Genomic DNA, 15,595 nt, shown 5'->3' on the forward strand with positions numbered 1-15,595 from the left:
GTCTAGGATCAATTTAAGTCTGTAAAACCAGATCATTAGGTTTAACATTCACACTTTGATATTACTGTGCTTTGAATCTAGAGCTGAAATCCCTTCTGAATGCCCTCTAGTTTGTTTACTGAATAGAAATCAAATGTGTTAATGAAATTCCTATATGACCTGCATCTTTCCACTTTAAATTGATTTTAAAAAGCTGAATGTTGACACACTGAGTACATGCTATATTAAAGCATTTTTTTCTTTGTTTTTATTGGTTATATTGCATGTCCGTGTCCAGACAGATCTCAAGGTCAGTAAGTGTCTAGCATTGTAGCTCACTCGGAAATAGAGCCCATAAAGTAGCTACACTAGATGTGGATGGTTGGCATTTCTGATGCATTTACTGAGGTTGTTTGGGCACAAGTATATGGCATGTGATAAGCACGAGTTTGTGAAGGAGAGAGAGAGAGAGAGAGAGAGATGGGCAAGATTGGCCAGGGGCAACAGCTTGATCTACTCAAAAGTGCTACAGCCAAATCAGCAACTTTAGAGCCTTGTTTTTCATCTTTATGATATCTGCACATTTTAACTATTGTATGGTTTGATGTAAAATGGTTAAATGTAAAGAAACGTCTTGAATCTGATTTCTTAACAGGAACCAGTGGTCTATAACATAAATGTGGCCATTTTATTTACTAACCCTGCCTGACAGTGATCCCTTTATATATTATTGCTGGCAACACAGTAATAAATCTGAAAAAAAGTTTTCTTTGATTAGATTTTGTCTTACAATGCCTTGCATGTACCACTCTGCCATGAATGGAATTTAAAAATACATTATGGCAAAAACTTTTGTAGTAAAACTGTCATAAAGCAGTTTCTCAGGCATCAGGTTATGCATGTAACCATTTCATAAATAACTTTCTGTGAAGCAGCGTTTAGAGGCATTAAACTCTTCAGATGTGTGGTTTTCATCACCACCACTGTGAACCGTTCTGTGTCTGTTCTTTCACATCAAACCACTCAGAATGACGCTGATGACATCTTGCTGATTTAACTTTTCAGAATTTTTACTAAAAATGGAAAGGATTCCTCTTCAACTTTAGTTTTAAAAAGCATCTATTGCAGTGTTTAACTGTTGGGTTTAAATTGGCTGTTAAAGGCATCTGTTACACAGTTAAAGAGAAAATTATGTATAATGTAATTTGGAACAGATTTTGTACAATAGCTGTTAGTTTTAATGCTGTTTTTATCTGTGGGTTGTCAAGACATCTGCACACTCTGGTTAGCCACAGTAAATAGCCGATGGTGTGTGCAAGCTGCTGAGAAATCAGACCTGTCTTTCTTCTGAATAAGTGAAGTGACTAAGCTACCATGATTTGTCATGCAACTTTGTGTGGTTAAGATGAACGTTATTTACTAGAAATGGTTGAGAAATAATGATTGAGCAACTGGGAACTCACGATGCACAGCAAATGATATTTTAAACTTTGTTCTACCTGGAAGACCTGTTATCTATGGAACTCTTCCACAGGGAGGACCTTGCCAAATATCAGTCATTAATTAGGTGTAGGCTATTATCAGCTTCATGTTATATAATTCTTTATTATTATTATTATTCATTTTAGACTGGATAGACTTTAGACCTGACTGTCACACCATGGAAGAGTATAGCGTGGATCCACCGGATGGTGGGTATGGCTGGGTGGTGGTCATCTCCGCCTTCTTCTCCATGGGTCTTACCACCGGCATCCTGAGGAACTTTGGCCTGTTCTTCCTGGACATTCAAAACTATTATGGTGTCCTCACTGGCACTCTGTCATGGGTCACCTCCACCAGCATTGCTATGTTTCATTTGGGAGGTGAGCTGAGCCAGAGTGGCTCAGGACAGCTTCTGCTTCACTTACATCACGACCTGCCAGTAGTACATCCATACTATGATTTTTGTTTTTAGCTTGGTTAAATTACTAGAAAAAAAATAATCAAGAGTCCCTACATGATGAAGGATTCAAGGTGACTGGGACCCTGATCATATCAGATGATTGTGGTGGAAGATTTACTGCCCTCTATTGGTGTAAACAGTGACGGCCCTGCAGTGGTTATTCTCAATTTATGCTGTTCAAATTATTTAAGGTTTTTAAATAAAAATGTAAATTTCAGAGCAGTGATGCCAGAAAAATTTTAAATTTCAACAGTGCAACATAATGCAACGACCTGAACCCTTGTAGACCAAAAGAATCGAAATCAGCCATGTACACACCCAAATGGCTTGAGGCATGTGATGACTTCTTCAGTCATTTAAAAAAATGGTAACACTGCTGAGGGGCAATATTCATAAGGCTACACAACCAGCATAATCCTAGACATTTATAAAGGCTTGTTACAACAAGGTTAACACTTTCTGAGGTGCATTATTATAGCCTTGCAAATGCTGCCCTTCAATGAGGTGTTCTCAAAAATATAATGCACACAAGAAAAAAATATATAAAGCACTTCTGTACAATTCTCTGACTGTACTTTTACTACAAGTTGTAGTATTTTCTCTCTGCAGCTCCACTGGCTGGAGCTCTCAGTGTCTACTTCACGCAGCGTGGTGTTATTATGATCGGTGCAGTTCTGGCTGCCTCAGGGATGATCATTGCCTCTTTGAGTCTGAGCCTGCCATGGATGTATCTGTCTCTTGGAGTTCTGCAAGGTACTGGTAGATAATTTGAGATGTAACTTCACATTAAAAAAAAAAGGCCCAGAATGTATAACCCTCACCACGAACAAAGTTAGAATCTTGCTCCACGTAGAATCCAAAATACAGTCTCAAACATATAAGAAAGGCTTAAGAGTGGAAAGGCTGCTAATTAAGAGGGCAAGGAATGCTAGATTTGTAGATCATATGACCACTGTTGAAGGAGAACAAAAACCTGAAAGGAATCAGCTCTGGCATCTGTCAGGGCACATTTAGCATTCAATCATGTGGAACTTACTGTAGTTTGGTGCAAGGGCAGCACATCTTACCTTCTGCAATTGCTTGTTGATGTTTACTATAGACAGTCACCCTTTCACTGTTTATGATTAGGCATAGGAATTAATATAATTTACATTCCTTGCCAAATTACATATTTTGTAGATTTTTGAAGTGAAAAGAAGAAACAATGCAGAAATTATTTTAAAATAACAGTTTTCTGCTAATTTTAGAAATGTAAGATTTAATTTTCCTTAAAAAGTGTGAAAAAAGTATTAATTGTAGGCTGTGTAAAAGTTTGGACACCCTACTAAATCAGTACTTAGCAACGCGCCTTTGGTGGATAACAATGCTTGCAAATACTTTTTCAACCCGCTAGGCGATTGTCTATTCTAAGTTCACCCACTTGTCACAGGATGCTTCGGATTCTGTGATTTACTTGAGCTGTCCACAGCATGTTTACAGTCTAATCATGGATTTCCAATGATTTTCAAGTCAAGGGACTGTGGGGGCTATTCCAAAAAGCTTCTGCTTGCATTTCTTGAAGTACGTCATTTTTAAGGTATATTTTGGATCATTGTCTTGTCGTAGAAGCCCGCCTCTTTTCAGCTTCTTTTTCTTTCTTTATATTAGATCTTCAGCCAGCTGCTTAGAGGAGCCCGTGGTTGTTGAGTGTTAGTTGTAAAGTCAGATCATTTTTTTCCATTCTGGAATTGTCATTAGATTATTATCTAAGTTAATCAAATATAGTGGATTAACATTTGCAAGGATTTTTTTGTTGTTGTTTTTTAAAAAATATTTTTTTACACAGATAGTTGTTGTTTTACACAGTGTTCTCTTCTTTTCACTTCTGAAATCAGCAAAATGTGTAATTTGGCCAAACAAGAACTATATCCTATATTTAATTTGATGCTTATCAATTGCCATGGTTTTGTCATGATTCCTAGGGCTCGGATGTGCCTTCTGCTGGATGCCAGCTAACAGCATGGTCAGCAGGTACTTTAAACGCTGGCGTCCAGTAGCCTTTTCCATCTCCAGCTCAGGAGAGTGCGTCTTCTCTATGGCCTTTGGTCCTTTTTTTCAGTGGCTCATTGAGGCCTACTCATGGCGAGGAGCTCTGCTCATCATTGGAGGTCTTCAGCTCAACCTCTGGGTGTGTGGTGCACTCATGAGACCCCTTAAACCAAACCTGTGTTTCCCAACTCCATCCCAAGAAATGCCTACAGGGGGCTCCAAAGAGTTGAACCAAACATCCAAGACGATTCCTTACCGGTGGTCTCTAATCCGTAGGCCCGAGCTACTGTTATACATTACTTTCGCAACTTTGGCCACAGCCGGCTTCTTCATTCCCCCGCTGTTCCTCGTCCCACACGTTCGTCATATGAGTGTAGAGCAATACTGGGCTGCTTCGCTCCTGTCCATACTGTCCCTAAGTGACCTGCTGGGTAGGCTGGTGGTTGGATGGTTGGCCAGTTTGAGACTGCTGAGAAATCTCCAGGTGCTGGCCATGGCAGCCACAATGCTGGGTGTGGTGTTGCTACTACTCCCCCTTGGGCAGAACTACTGGGCCATTGTGGTCTTCACTGCACTGTATGGCTTCCTGTTTGGCAGCATGGTATCTGTCCATATCGTCAGCATCGTGGACATTGTGGGGCTGAAGGATTTTGATGGTGCCCTGGGACTTTTTATGTTTGTGAGAAGCTCTGGAGTATTAGTCGCGCTGCCTACTGCAGGTCAGTATGAATGCTACTTCATCTTAAAAAGAAACACTAAAAAAGTCTCACAAACATCCATTTTCCCACTATTAACAGAACTGTCTGTAAGTCAGAGGCCACCTTTCATTTATTTCCAGTCAAAACAATCAAGTACAAGTTGTTCATTTTTTAGCATCAGGAAAAAAGCATAAAACATATTTAAAATAATAATACAAACGCCTCAACAACTAAATATAATGTATTTTTAGTGACTAGTGTGCCCAATCTATGCACACTAAAATACAGCACTGTGAACTGAATTAATGGTATTACACTCTAAAAGTGGTCATTGCGAATGTGATAAAATATGATTGGGTAACTGTATTTCTGCAATGTCACATAAAATTCTAACACTATGGCTTCTCTGGCACTTTTGCTTTTTCTTGCTTAGCACTTTGTGTGAAAACCTTTATATGTTTAGCGTATAATGTCTTTATGTTGTAAGACACAATTGTTATTGCCACATGCTCATGCTACAGTGTACATTGTTGGTATAAATGTGAATTTATACTGACTATATACATTTTGCAGGTATTTTTGGAGCATTTTTGTGCAACTGATGAAACATGGGTACATTTAATTAGATGCAGGCAAAATGAGATATTTTGTTCCTTTGAAGCTGCACAGTTTCACCACTGCAGTTCAAAATGGAAACCTGTACACTGACTTTCCATTATGGCTGTTTAAAAAAAAAACTGTATATATACTTTATATTATAAGAATAGATCATGAAAACATATTGATAGCTTCTACTGCTGATCTCAATCATTAATAACAAGAACATCCTGAAATCTTCCGCAGCAAGAAATGAAGCTCCTACAGGCGTCTCACCTTTCTGTCTCTGTCACAGGCTGGCTGGTGGACAGGGTTGATGACTTTAGTGCTGTTTTCTACCTGGCTGGTGTCTGCATTACTCTGTCAGCTGTTTTCGTTGTGGTGGTTGACAGGATGGTGGAGAAGATGAAGAGGAAGAAGAGCATGACTGCTGCAGGAAGCTTCCTGGATCCCAGTGAAACTTGTCCAATAAATGTAATGGACCACTCAGAAGCTTAAAGACATTGTCCTCAAAGAAGGATTGGCCAGGATTTTGCATTAGTTTGTGTTTTGTAAAGGCAGAATGTGTGTAATTTCTAAGATGCATTGTCACCAGGACCAGGAGAGGATGACATGTTGCATTTGAATCGCTTTTTTAAGAAATTTGCATTTGTGGGTTTTGCTACTTAAGGCAGCAAATTATTTATTTAAAATCACCATATTTTTATTCCACCTAGAATGAATCTTTTCTTTATTGTGCACTGTTTAACAGTTTTAACAGTTTAAATGTTTTGTTTGTATATTTTTAATTCAGCAAAAACAGTCATTTTCCCTTCTAATGTACAATCGTGTGTTCTCTGTAGTGGATGGGTTGACTTATTTTCACTTAGAAAATCAACTAAACAAGCCATTTAATGATATGTAGACTGTATGTATAATCTAGTATTGATTATACCAAGACTACGCCACTATAGCTTCACATCACTCAGCATAACAGAGGAAATATTTAATTTAATGGAGAATATATTTGGCGTATTTCTTTTGTATTTGGTTTAAATAGTTAACACCAAAGTTAACTGACATACTGCTTTGAAACATAACATTTGATAATATACTCATTAAGGAAAGACTGGCCAACTCCAAAGAAACAAAGTGTAAATAGTTAATTTTGCTCATATATGTTATATTACCATATATATGCACGCTCATATTACAGAATAAACCACGACTGCCCAAAAATGAAGTGTTGTATTCTGTTTCGCAAGAACAGAGCAAAGAAATCTACAGGTAATCATCACCTATGGGTGTTATGTTATCCCAATTTCCTGCTGATGAAGATGCTTGAACCAGACTTCCCCACCAAGCTCACCCAGCCACGCCTTTATGGACCTTGCTTTGTGCACTGGGGCTCAGTCATGCTGGACTGGAACAGACCATTCCCCAAACTGCCTAGGCCAACCCCTTATAAACACCCCCATAGCATTATCCCTCCGCCACCAAACTTTACTGTTGGCACAATGCAGTCAGGCAGGTAACGTTCTCATAGCATTTGCCAGACCCAGACTCATCCATCAGACTGCCAGATAGAGACGTGTGATTCGTCACTCCACATAATGTGTTTCTATTGCTTCTCAGTCCAGTGCTGGAGTGCTTTACACTACCCCCTGCTCCTCTTTTGGCATTGTACATTTTGATCTTAGGCTTGTGTGTAGCTGCTCGGCCATGGAAACCCATTTTGTGAAGCTGATAATGTGCTGTTCTTTTACTTTAGTTCTTTTGCTTCCAGAGGCAATTTGGAATTCTAGTGAGTGATTTAACAGAGGATAGGCACTGTGCACTGTGTGTGTGTGTGTATATATATATATATATATATATATATATATATATATATATATATATATATATAGTAAGAATAGTAAGTGTATTGGTAAGCATATCTTCTTCTTCTTTCGGCTGCTCTCTTTAGGGGTCGCCACAGCGGATCATCTGCCTCCATCTTGCCCTATCTACTGCCTCCTCTACTTTTACACCAACCATCTCCATGTCCACCTTCACTACATCCATAAACCTTCTCTGAGGTCTGCCTCTTCTCCTTCTACCCGGCAGCTCCATCTCCAACATTCCTTGACCAATATATCCACTATTCCTCCTCAACACATGTCCAAACCATTTCAACCTGGCCTCTCTGGCTTTATCTCCATTTAGTAAGTATATAAGTGTAAGAATAAATATGCTTTGCAAAACCCTGGTTGCATTTTTGTCACTGCGGTTAAAATATTTTCTCTCTGCAGCTCCACTGGCTGGAGCTCTCAGTGTCTACCTCATCCAACGTAGTCTTCATGATCAGTGCAGTGCTGGCTGCCTCAGGGATGGCCATTGCCTCATTGAGTCTGAGGCTACCATGGATGTACCTCTCCATAGGAGTGGGATATTCTCCAGCACCTCCTGCAACCCTGAAGGAGAAGCAGCTTAGTGTGTGTGTCTGTGTGTTTATGGCCTTTTATGGTTTTGTCTGATTCTCAGGTTATTTTTCTTGATCCCTAGGACTTGGAGGCTGTTTCTGCTGGATGCCAGTTAACAGCATGGTCAGCACGTACTTCAAACGCTGGCATCCAATAGTCTTTTCCATCTTCAGCTCAGGGGAACGTGTCTTTTTCATGGCATTCAGCCCTTTTTTCCAGTGGCTTACTGAGACCTACTCTTAGCAAGGAGCTCTGCTCATCATAGGAGGTCTTCAGCTCAAGCTCTGCGTGTGTGGAGCACAAACCAAAACCATCTTCTCCAACCCTTACTCAAGGAAAGCTTACAGTGGGCTCAAAATAACTGAGTGGCTTAATTTCAGTGGTCTCTAATTCGTGAGAATTAGAGCTACCTAAATTACTACTATACATGACCTATGCCATTTTGACCACAGCCGACTTTTTCATCCCCCCTCCCTTCCCGCATACTTGGTACCTGGGTATGGAGCAATATTTGGCTCCCTCACTCATGTCTGTGATGTCCCTGGCTGACGTCCTGGGCAGGCTGGTGTGCGGATGGTTGGCCAGTCTGAGGGTGCTGAGGAACCTCTGAGGAGTCCCTCTGATGGTGGTTTGCTACCTCGGAGTAAGATTTTGCCACAATACTGCATGCTGACTAATGGTATTTGTCTTATTTGTAGGTCAGATGGGAAAAATAATTTTTCTGATCTTTTTTGAATATTCAACTACTCTTAAAACACTTTGTGGCAAGATACAGTGTTTTTTTGCAGGTACTCTTGAGTATTTTTGACATGATGTTTTCGATGTGAACCAGTTTATGTTCAACGACGTTGCTTTGAGGTTCAGTAATTACCCATCAGTTGTTCAGAATTGGACTAACTTATTGTTAAAACTGTTCAGACAGTCACATTTTTTAAAATTGAAGCTATTTTTAAACAGCATATCTTCAATGTCAAAAACAAATCTCTCCAAAACATTTACAGGAGAAAGCAAAAACACTTCACTTTTAATGTAAGTTGATATAAAGAGATATCTCTCCAAGCAATTTTGTATCATATCTATGGGCCATTCATCATAAAATGTTATCTTTTTGCAGTGATAAATGTTAAAATAGATCATAAAATTATCTCTTTTTTTTGCAGTGAGGAATGTTTATTATTCATTGAAGGGGCTGTGAATTTGGTTGCAAATATTAAAATTCATAAATAATATTAAAAAGATTAAATCTCAGCACTTCTAAAGACACAATCGTGACAAAAATGAAGACATCCTGTTAAATGTTTATTTATTTATAATGAAGTATAGACATCAATATTTCATCTTCTTTCAAACAATATCTATAGATAAAGATGACATAGTTGTATCACCTTTGCAAAAACAATGACCATTTGACTTTGTTATTATTTAACAACAACAACAAAAAAAGAAAGACAAAAAGCCCATTTCTACTGAGGAAAAAGTTAGGATACTTTAGGCCTAATAGCTAGTATTTTCCCCTTTTCCTAGTCCTTGGTGGATTTATGTTTTGGAACATTATCATACTGCATGGTCTATGACCACTTCAGCTTCAGCTTTTGGACAGATGGTCTTACATCTTCCTCAAGCTTCCTCCTCTTATACAATAAAGAATTCATAGTGGATTCTTTTCCGCCTCTGTGTTTCACAGTCGGCTTGAGGTTTTTGTGCTCACTGTTGTAATCCTGTGTTTGGTTTGCCAAACACTCAAGTCTTCTGTTACTGTGCCTAAATATTTCAACTTTGGATTCATCTGTTTAAAGTCCATTGTTCCAGATGTCCTGGCCTTTGTCTAGGTGTTCTCTGGCAAACTTTAGACTTGTCTTGATGTTTTTTTGACAGCAAGGGTTTCCTCCATGCACACCTCCTATGAAAACATGCGGAGTCTCTTTATGATTTCTGATGCATGTACTTTGACATCAACTCTGGCGCAAGCTACACGTAGGTCCCCTGATGGCATTTTAAGATTGTTGAAGACTTCTTTATGCATCTTGTGGCCTGCTCTTGAGCTGAACTTGCTAGGACAGCCTGACCTGGCCATGTTGGCAATTGTTTTAAATGTTCTACACTTCTAAATGATTTTGGGCAGTAAAATGACTGATTTCTAATTGTTTCTAATTTCTCATTTTTAAATCCCTTCCTAGACTCATATGCATCTACAGTCTTCTTTCTGAAGGCCTCAGAGAGCTCTTTTGATCTTGCCATGGTGATACCACTCACTTTAACAATCAAAAGCAAATCCAACTAAATGTCTGATCATGTTCTAATAATTTGCAGCTGATGAGATGCATCTGATTCTAATTGTGTGGGGTCTTTTCAAAGACATTTCATCAGTTTTACTTCTTTAGTTATATTGCCTCCATCTTACAATTGGTTAAGTATTTCTGCTTACAGTTCTGTTCAATGATCATGATTCATCCTGCACCCTCGCAGTAGGTTAAACAGACTCCTCACATTTGTATCTGTGTCACAGGTTGGTTGGTGGACTGGTTTGATGGCTTCAGTGCTGCGTTCTACCTGGCTGGTATGTGCATCCTTCTGTGAGCTGCTTTTGTGGTCATAGTTGACAGGATGGTGGAGAAGATGAAGAAGAATGTTACTTTAGGAGCAGCAGTGTCAGATCCTGTTGCTGAGGATGAAGCTTGCCCAGTGAACAGAGTGGACTGTTTAGAGGCTTAAAGACATTGGGCCTCATTAACTAATACCTTCCTAGGCTTTTTCTTAGAAAACATTGGTATAGAATCTTCAAGATAATTGCAAAGAAATAGTCTGTAGCCGCTGCAAGAATAATTATTAATTTATTAAATGAACTGCATTTATATATATATATATATATATATATATATATATATATATATATATTTTTTTTTTTTTTTTTCCACAACACTGCAGTAACACTGATGTGGTGGAGGCGTGTTAGTGTGTGTTGTGCTGGTCTGAGTGGATCAGACACATCAGTCCTGCTGGAGTTTCTATACCCCTCAGTGTCACTGCTGGACTGAGAATAATCCACCAACCAAAAATATCCAGCCAACAGCATCCTGTGACCACAGATGACCAACTGAACCTGTGCAACAACAGCTGAGCTATCGTCCCTGACGTCACATCTACAAGGTGGACCAGCTTTCTGTTATGAATGACCTCAACTGAAGTTATTGGAATAATTCACACCTTTCACCCACACAGACCTGACTGAAGTAGCGACTAAGGTGTGCCTAAATTTCCTATAATCTGGTACACAAGGAACATTCTGTAAGATGCAGGTCTGACTGGATCAGCTTTTTTCCCTGCATGCAAATGATTGCAGTGACACTGCAGACTTACGCTGTTAAATCTGTACTACATTCACAATGATTGTGCCTTAACTGAAGGAAGTTCACGATCTTGAGGGGAGATGCCACTAGATGGCAACACCACTCAAAGAGCTGAATATCGCTCAACTAATAGGTGAAGATGAAAACCAGAAGCAGCTGTTAAAGCATAGACTGAACCAGTTTAAGCAGCAGCAGTACGGTGTACATTTAAAAAACGCTTTATAAATGTTTATAAATGTTTTTTTATTGTGTTCTTTCGTCTTTTTTTTGCCCCGAATTTTAGTTTCGTCCAAAATCATTTTTGTTTCCATAATTCATACTCAAATAAATGTGTAATGGATGTGAAGCGGCATTCCAGACTAAGAATATTTCATATTTATTGTGTTATGTAATATTCTGCAGTGCAGCATTGCACCCATCAGCCTCTCTGACAGATTTCACTGTTTTGTATCGCTTTTGTGTGTTCATCTATCATCTCTCACTACAAACCCAGCATGCATTCGGCTAAATACGTCCTACAACTACTGAAAACGAATGAATTTTCTAGCTGCAGATCTAGAAAATTGTGCTGTTAGTGATACAGAAGTAACATCCATTGGTTGTGTAACGTGTTTATTTGTTAAAGGAATAATTCAGTGAACTTGACAAAACGCTCAGAGCCGTCCTCAAATATCCACCTTCAAGATTCCTCATCAGAAGTTGTTTTCCTATTCTTTAAACCAGAAAGTCTCAGGCACCACAGACAGAAGCCATTGTTTACAACAGATTTTTATTTATTTATTTATTTATTTGTAACTTTAAACAAAAATGTTTGAGCACTTCAACATCTCGTACGGAACGCCGCTGGTGACATACATAAAAATAATGCGTGGCCACAACTTAGTAAGGCGTGGGAACAAGATAATTAAGTCGTGGCCTCGACTTAGTAAGGTGTGGAAACACAATCCTAATGCATGGTCTTAGTCCATGCATTACTAAGTCGCCTTCCTAAGTCATGGCCGTGCGTTAGGATCTTACTCCCACATATTAACATGTTGTGGTCATCATTAACATGTTGGATGTCAGCAGTGGGGCTTCACACAGGCTAATGATGCACACCGTGCCAAATGGAGCTGTTAAACCTTCACCTTCAAGTACATTTACAGCTGTCAGCAGTTAATTTTGCTCATACGAGTCACATTGAGCTGTAATTTAATATCTTGAGGTTTATGTGCTCTGGTGTTAAAGAATAAAAAGTATAACAACAGTTACAAAAGGAACCACAACAATGTGTGTTGGATAAAGCAACATGACAGCATCAGAACTCTGAAGTTCAGTGGTGAGCACAACACAAGTAATGACAGCCTGAGTGTAGGCCCAGCCTAACAAACTGTACAGCCTTTTCTTCCAAAGCACAGTGAGCCTTGGTTGAATGCACGTATGGAGCTTGTAGTCTCCTAGCACAGCTGTGGCCCATCCTAGGAAACCTAGGACCTGACCTGGGTACAAGCCGTGCCACCAGGCTGAGAACCCAAATGTCATAAACAGTGGAGCTGTGCTGCACCTCTGGAACACTAGTCTGCGTAGCCAGGCGGTTGTTGTGTCGTTCCAGCGGCGTGCAAATGCAGAAATACGCGTTGACGTCTCGATCTCCCATGGATCGCCATCAGAAAGTCCATCCCACAGGGTCCCTCCATTTGGACCACACCCACTAAAGCCTAAACCAGCTGCATTGTTGAGACATTCGCTTATTTTCCAGTGGGCATAATAGTTCAGTCTGAGGACCAGAGAAAGGATCCAGATCCATAATATACCTGGAGAATCATGAGGACTGCTCAACCTGAATATGCTTAACTGTAGAAAGCTTGAGAAGAGATATTTGAGGACTAGCACGACCAACACTCGCAGTATCTTCCAAGGCAGAATGGCAAGGGGAGAAGGTGGGGGTCTGATGCTAATCTGCTCCACGAAGGTCACATAAGTGGTAAAGGAGCAAAGTGGTCCTCCGAGGAGAGCAGGGAAGTAGAGACTGTAGCTAAGAAAAGGAATGAGAGAAATGGCTTGGCTCCGGTAGCTTCCTCTAAAGGCCTTGGCAACTTTTCCCTCCTGGATGTCCATCGACACAGAGGTGACTCTCTGACTGAGGAGCATTAGAGCTGACATTGCCAACAAAAGCCTGAGACAGAAAGAAGAAAAGCTTAAAGGAATACTCCAGCATTTCTCCAGCAGCCTAATCTCTATTTACCCTGTCTTATAGTACGAGCATGAAGCAAGTGCCCATTGGCTTCTATTATGAATGCATTTTGAGTGAACAGGTCTTTTTGTTCATTTCTATACAGAGAAAAGTATCATAATTATTATTTACATTAATTGACCACATGCCTGTTCGAGGTTAGATGCAGCCGTTAGAAGTTAGGTTGAAAAATGCTCTTTTAAAGACTCATAAGATGTGATGAGCCCAGTAGTCAGAGGTGGGAAATACTTTGTGATGCAAAGCAGTTGCACATTGTTTAAGTATTACTTTGGAATATCTGTGCTTAAGTATTGCTTTACTTAATTTCCAAGGTGACCCTCAGAGGGCTTGTTGCAACTCGCAAAGGCCAAAATATTTTTTTTCTTTTTTATTTTTTTCCTGAGCTCTGTTGTACTTTAAATTGTTATTTTTTTCTTTAAAATTCATATGAAATGAAATTGTAACAAACTATACTAATTTGGCTTCATGTACCATCAATTAATCAGCATTTGTTAAAGTGTTAACAGGGCAGATTTGTTCGTTTTGCTTTCATAGAACATGATCAGCTCTTGCTCAGCATTAAAGTTACACTTAAAGGGCCCTTATCATTTGTCATTTATCATCTGCTATTTTATTGTTCTTCAGGTCTGCTTGTAATGTTTGCGTGGTTTTATGTACCACATACACTTTAGAAACAAGTGTTTTTTGTTACTGTGCCTTTAAGGCTGATATATGGAAATGAACTCTGTTCTCATGGATGCCTTACACTGTGCCTCATTAAAGCATTCCAGGCTGAAACACTGTTTATATATTATGTATTATATATTTTTGCAGCTTAGTTTCCATATATAGCCTGCATGGACCGCATAGTACATTTTCTCTTTACACACCATATCAGACTTTATTTCAAAGCAGAGGATTTTCCATGATGTGGGTCCTTGAATGTTGAAAAATATCATGTCTTAATTGTTAATAGTTAAACATTTCATCGCTGTCATAGAAAAACCCCTGTACCTCCTTATTGAATTTATTTCAACATCATCTGAACAGCTTCCTTATATGTTGCGTGACCATTTCATGATGAACAGACCAATAGAAAGGCTACAGTTTAAAATGTTTTTGCCGTCTCATGTAAAGTTACTATTTCAAAGTTATATGTTTTTTTTGTATGTTTGTTTTTGGACAGCAATGTTTACTTTTTAGCCTTCAAGTAAATATTTGGTTCCATACTTTTTCTACTTTTTTAAAGCAAAAATACTCAGTACAAGTACAATCCCTTATGTTTTCTATGCTTTTCCCACCTCTGACTGTGGCCATTGAAATTTGATCATGTTTCTGAGGTGATACCTGGAATCGGCAGGTTTCTGGAGCCAGTACTGCTGATATTGTGTATAGAAGTGCCACAACGTTTGCCAGCACATCTGCAGTCCAAGAATCCATTGATGAACATGAAGTGGTTCCACAAAGTGCACCAGCAGCACGAACTTGGTAGCAGTGATGAACAGTAATAAACTGTATGGACCCATTGTCAGAACAGCAAGGATGAATCCTCCCAGCGTCAGAAACATATACCTTACAAAAGCACTTCTGTTACTTCATAATAAGGAACAACATCATTTTGTTTTAGAAGATTTGGCAATTAAACTTACCTGTTAATCAAAGTGAGATATCCTCGTGTAGCCAAGCTGTAGAATAGCCAGGCAAAAGGGATGGTGAACAACTGATATGCCAGTTGAGGATTTTGATTAAAAATAATCCAGAGAAGATCCATGATATAAAAAGAAAGGTTGTGCTGCGCTCTTATGTGTGCAGACAGTACATCTACTGTGCATGTCTTGCTTGTAAGTGAAGCAGAAATAGGTTTATTATTAACACATGGAGAGCAAACAACTGCTATGGATTCACAACATTTGCTTTCCACAAATAGCTAAAGAACTCATCAAAATTCCAGGTGTGCACAGACAGTCAGACATGCAGTGGAGCATAACCATCTGTGTTTTCATTAGATGGAGTATAAAACATGGTAACGCTATCTTGAGTAAACAGAGCTTTCATGTAATTGTGTTAAAGTTAACAAATACATGACAATGACCCAAATTGACATTTACATTCTCATATTGTCCAGACACACCACTCGTTTAATTTCCAGTGAAAACTGCTATTAAGTACAAGTTATTCATATTTTAGGAAATGTTTCTGAGGAAATTAGATATAAAGTATTATACTGGCCTTGACAAAGGAAAATAAGTGAAAAAAATACTGAAGAAACAGAGAAAATGGAACTCCAAACAATCACGCGAAGCCTGAGTTGGTGCGCGAGGTTGAGAGATACCGGCTAGATATAGTCGGGC

At 39.1% G+C, this 15,595-nt stretch overlaps 2 protein-coding genes and 1 pseudogene across 2 annotated transcripts; 2 read left to right on the plus strand and 1 right to left on the minus strand.

Annotated features, from left to right (window-relative positions):
* The first annotated feature begins 1,632 nt into the window (after window positions 1-1,632).
* zgc:114041 (uncharacterized protein LOC574425 homolog) lies at window positions 1,633-5,894 on the plus strand. The gene is made up of 4 exons (XM_017695479.2): window positions 1,633-1,841; window positions 2,531-2,674; window positions 3,883-4,668; window positions 5,540-5,894. The coding sequence occupies exons 1-4, from the start codon at window positions 1,640-1,642 to the stop codon at window positions 5,740-5,742; spliced, it is 1,335 nt and encodes a 444-aa protein (XP_017550968.1). The 5' UTR covers window positions 1,633-1,639; the 3' UTR covers window positions 5,743-5,894.
* A 567-nt stretch (window positions 5,895-6,461) lies between these two features.
* LOC108426173 lies at window positions 6,462-10,397 on the plus strand (annotated as a pseudogene).
* Window positions 10,398-11,833: 1,436 nt separating this feature from the next.
* On the minus strand, window positions 11,834-15,100 carry mboat4 (membrane bound O-acyltransferase domain containing 4). Its single transcript, XM_037531482.1, has 3 exons — window positions 14,894-15,100; window positions 14,592-14,816; window positions 11,834-13,187 (listed from the first exon to the last, which is right to left on the minus strand). The coding sequence occupies exons 1-3, from the start codon at window positions 15,013-15,015 to the stop codon at window positions 12,254-12,256; spliced, it is 1,281 nt and encodes a 426-aa protein (XP_037387379.1). The 5' UTR covers window positions 15,016-15,100; the 3' UTR covers window positions 11,834-12,253.
* Between the last annotated feature and the right edge of the window lie 495 nt (window positions 15,101-15,595).

Source organism: Pygocentrus nattereri, chromosome 20, assembly GCF_015220715.1.
Source record: "Pygocentrus nattereri isolate fPygNat1 chromosome 20, fPygNat1.pri, whole genome shotgun sequence".
NCBI lineage: Eukaryota > Metazoa > Chordata > Actinopteri > Characiformes > Serrasalmidae > Pygocentrus > Pygocentrus nattereri.